A 4419-nucleotide genomic window follows, 5' to 3' on the forward strand; every position below is an offset into this window, starting at 1 on the left:
TCGTTAAGATCTGACGCTACTCTTTTACGACTCGTCTAGTCAACTAGATCAAGCGGCACAACGTCAAAGCATGAGAACTTCTGAATTGTGTAATATATATTTTTATATAATATATATATTAAAAATTGAAATGTAATAGAATTTTTATTGAATAAATGTACTACATTTTTTATTGAGATATAATGAAATATTTGAAAGAGTTTTTTCAATTTTGTAAACTTTTTTAATATATTTTTCGCTTTAAATTTTTCAACCAAAAAAATTAAAGAAATATTTTTTTAAAAAAATAAAATAATCGAACTGGATCCGAAACGGCGGCTAACAGGACCTGGAAACAAACCCTGGTTCCATGACCTGGACCGTAATCAGCTACGGGCGGACTGGTTAAAGGTCGGGATTTTCTCCACCCGGACCGAATTGAATCCGGCACGTGGCCGTGTCTAGAGAAAGATAGAGCTACATTATTGATAGACCATAGCACATGAGGCAGCGACTTCAAAACTATTGACAATGGCGCCATTTCCCTTATAACCAGCTATGCTACATCTGTGATAAAATTTACATTTCAATGAACGAAAATTAAGTTTCACTTTCTGCCCTTGAGTAGCATTGATTCCACTTTAGTCCCTTTCGTGGAAATACCCAAATTGGTTGCGTGAGTTGTCTGCTTTTGTATCGTTCAATTAAATAATGAAAGTTTGGTCTTATATTAATTTTAATTGTTTTTTTCCTTTTAGCTAGCTCGAACAGATTGTCTAAATTCATATATATATATATATATATTATATATATATATATCAACTTGGATAGAGTTCATAAGAATTGTATATATAGACTTGAACAATCATCTCTTTATCTAATTTTTAGGATGAGTTAGGTCAAAATCTCAATATTAACATGATATCTGAGCATAGACTCGTCGTAATATGTTGGACTGTCCATAATTGAGTCATTCATTAACATCTCCACGCTCTAGTTGTTCATTTCTGGACTTAAATGTGTGTGTTAATTAAGATGTCCAACATCGGTTGGATATAGTTACTGATATTTATACATATGGATTTGAACAATTCTCTTCCATTGATCTAGTTTTTGGAGTTGAGTTAGAATTAAATCTCATTGTTGACGAGCTTTTAGTTTCTTGATGTGTTAGTTCACATTAGCATTCAGGTGAAACTTCTATATATAGCCATCTAACTAATGCAAGTTTTCTGAACCATATCTCCATCGATCTCCAACTAATTTTCTACCCAATAAATTAATTCTTCGATGGCTCGTATTAATACTAATCCGAAATTGGTTGCAATTTTTATAATATACTTTTTCATGACATCCCAAGTATTTACTCATGGACAGCAAGTCCCATGCCTGTTTTTCTTCGGAGCTTCATTAACTGATAATGGAAACAATAATATGCTCAACACTGTACTGAAGTCAAATTATCCACCCTACGGGATTGATTTCTCCGCTGGCCCGACGGGAAGATTTAGCAACGGGAAAAATACCCCGGATTTTATCGGTTCTATTTCTTCTCATAATATTCTACAAATATTTTATTATTGTTTATCGATCGAATGGATGTGGCTAATGATATTGCATGATCTGTCCATGGTTGCAGCTCAGTTGCTAGGATTTAATAATCCCATCCCGCCTTTCGCAACAGCTACAGGTCCTGCTATTGTGAAAGGAGTCAATTATGCGTCCGCCGGAGCAGGAATCCTCGACAATACATCAAGAGCACTGGTAATTATTATTATATTTTGTCAGATGAGATCCAATACTTTTCATCAATAATTATATGTAGGGAAACCGATTATTGATATATATATATATATATATATATATATATATATATATATATATATATATATATATATATATATGTTTTGGATAGGGCGAAAGGATCAGCATGAACAGACAGTTATCGAATCATCAGATAACAATCTCTGGTTTGTCGTCTTTACTTGGCCCAAGTACTCAAGTCCAAGACTACCTCAACAAGTGCTTGTATATAGTGGAAATCGGGAGCAATGACTATGTTAACAATTATATACAGCCGCAAAATTACCCAGAAACTGCATCGCTTACACCGGATCAGTTTGCAGCACTCTTGATTCAACAATACACTACCCAACTCAATGTACGTACATGATTTCTCCAAAAATTAATGTGCGGTTAACATTTTGTCCAAAATATATAAACGTCTAACTTGTGGTTACCAGGCCTTGTACAATAGCGGGGCAAGAAAGGTTGCAATCTATGGTGTTCCTCCAGTAGGCTGCATCCCTCAAGTGCGGGCAATGTTTCCGCCTAATGCGTCGGGATGCGTCGACTACGTGAACAACTACGCCCAACTATTCAACAACAGGTTGAAGCCTCTGGTGGACAACCTCAATGCCAATCTAACTGGCGCAAAATTTACATACATAAACATGCACGGCATTTTAATCTCCATCCTTGCTTCTTTAAGTACGTGCACGAATAATTATCTTTAATCTCCATCCTTGCTTCTTATATTTGTATATTAATGTCGAAGTTAATATATGCAGGTACTTTCGTTTCCGGTACTCCGTGTTGTGCAGTATCATCGGCAGGAGTGTGTGTTCCTAACCAAGCTCCGTGTATAAACAGGGCTCTGTATGTTTTCTTCGACAACTATCATACCACAGAGATAATAAATAGCTTCGTAGCTGCCAGAGTATACATTTCCGTTTCAGCAACGGATGCATATCCATTCGACCTTAAGAACCTTGCTCAGCAATAAATTCATGGCACACTCACACGCACACACAAATACATGTAATATTAAATAAATTGTCCAAGTATTTGGATCAGTAAGTGAATAAACTTTAAAGTTGTGTGGTAAACTTGAATAATGTATTTTAATTTAGAGATGAATGATTAATGGATCTCTTGTTGATATTAAATATCTGGTGCACACAAATAACCATTATGTTTGATCCAGTTTGCTCTGTTTTTTTTTTATTAGCCCACTTCATAAAAAAAACTGAATGGACAATTTTAATGTGGTTCGGTCCAACCGACCTACATAAACGGGGTCACGTCCAACTATCAAACAAATCCACTAAATATAAATAGTTACAATCATACAATGACTTATTTAAATAAAATAATCTATTTTTTCTATGACGCTTCTATGGCAAAAGCATTTAATAGAGTTCAATTGGCTATCACCACTCCTCCACAACTCCGCCTGGATTGAAATTTCTTCGAAATTGCGGATTATTTTCTCCCAATAACGTCATTTTCCTCTCTCGATGAATGAATCATGAGGTTCGAAATATGTGTGCACCACCAGCAAGTTGGAATCTCGAAATCAGAATGAATAATGTGGAATGTCAGTATCTTGTCTCAACAGATGTCGCGACATATATCATATAGTTTTGTTTTTCTTTACAAAAATTCGCTCACAAAGGATATTCTCTAAGAATAACATAACGCTTAAAGCTCGTTCCCTCCCTCAACCACATATGGTCACACTAAACAATTTTTAAAATGAATGAGCAATTTTTTTATATAGAAGATCTCATCATATTTAAAATCTTTCATCCTATCTTCAAGATAATGTCATAAAATATCTTTATCATATCTCCAACAAATCTCAAAATATATGCAAACAATTATCTTCTCCGTATCTTTAATGAGTGGGTCTCCTCTGAGACTGGTCAACCTCACTGATATTCACAATAAAAAGTATTACTCTTAGCATAAAAAGTAATATTTTTTCACGGATGACCCAAATAAAAGACTCGTCTCACAAATGCGACCCGTGAGACCGTCTCACACAAGTTTTTGTCATCTTTAATATCTCAAACCAATTTTTTTTTAATTTTTTTAATAAACTAATGACAAAAATTAACCCAACAAAAATATCACCTCACACATTATTATTTGAATAGATATGTAGTTTCATTTTATTTTTTATTTGTTTCGATTACGTGAGAACCCGCAACAACTATTTTTCTATACGTACGGAATAAAATTATTAATACAATAACCTGCAAATCACGTTAGTTAGGTAAATCACACTGACGAAATGGCTCACATACTCTATCAATTCGAACACCTAGTACTCTGAAGGTATGTATATATAGACAGACATTTTCACGTAACTTTAATCAATTAACTCATATATACCAACACCATCACCTGCTCAACAAACTTATTAATTAATATTATACGTGTTTCCAAGTTAATGTTATACGTGTTTCCAAGTTAATGGGCAATCCAGATAATAATAATGTATACGTATTCATCATCACAATTGAATATTCTTTTAATAATCACATGTGCTTAATTTCTCAAAATCATAAATGCCGTGGACGAGGGTGGAGACCCAGCTCGTTTCAAATTTTCAGTTAATTAATTGAGTAGGTCTTTTGTGAGACGGTCACACGA

The 4419-nt window shown here is 34.2% G+C and overlaps 1 protein-coding gene across 1 annotated transcript; it reads left to right on the forward strand.

Annotated features, from left to right (window-relative positions):
- The first annotated feature begins 1201 nt into the window (after window positions 1-1201).
- On the forward strand, window positions 1202-2867 carry LOC140804715 (GDSL esterase/lipase At1g29670-like). The gene is made up of 5 exons (XM_073160809.1): window positions 1202-1519; window positions 1619-1743; window positions 1895-2140; window positions 2223-2469; window positions 2550-2867. Exons 1-5 carry the CDS (start codon window positions 1270-1272, stop codon window positions 2762-2764), a joined length of 1083 nt encoding a protein of 360 aa, XP_073016910.1. The 5' UTR covers window positions 1202-1269; the 3' UTR covers window positions 2765-2867.
- Window positions 2868-4419: the final 1552 nt, after the last annotated feature.

This window comes from Primulina eburnea, chromosome 11 (assembly GCF_022965805.1).
Source record: "Primulina eburnea isolate SZY01 chromosome 11, ASM2296580v1, whole genome shotgun sequence".
In the NCBI taxonomy this organism is placed as follows: Eukaryota; Viridiplantae; Streptophyta; class Magnoliopsida; order Lamiales; family Gesneriaceae; genus Primulina; species Primulina eburnea.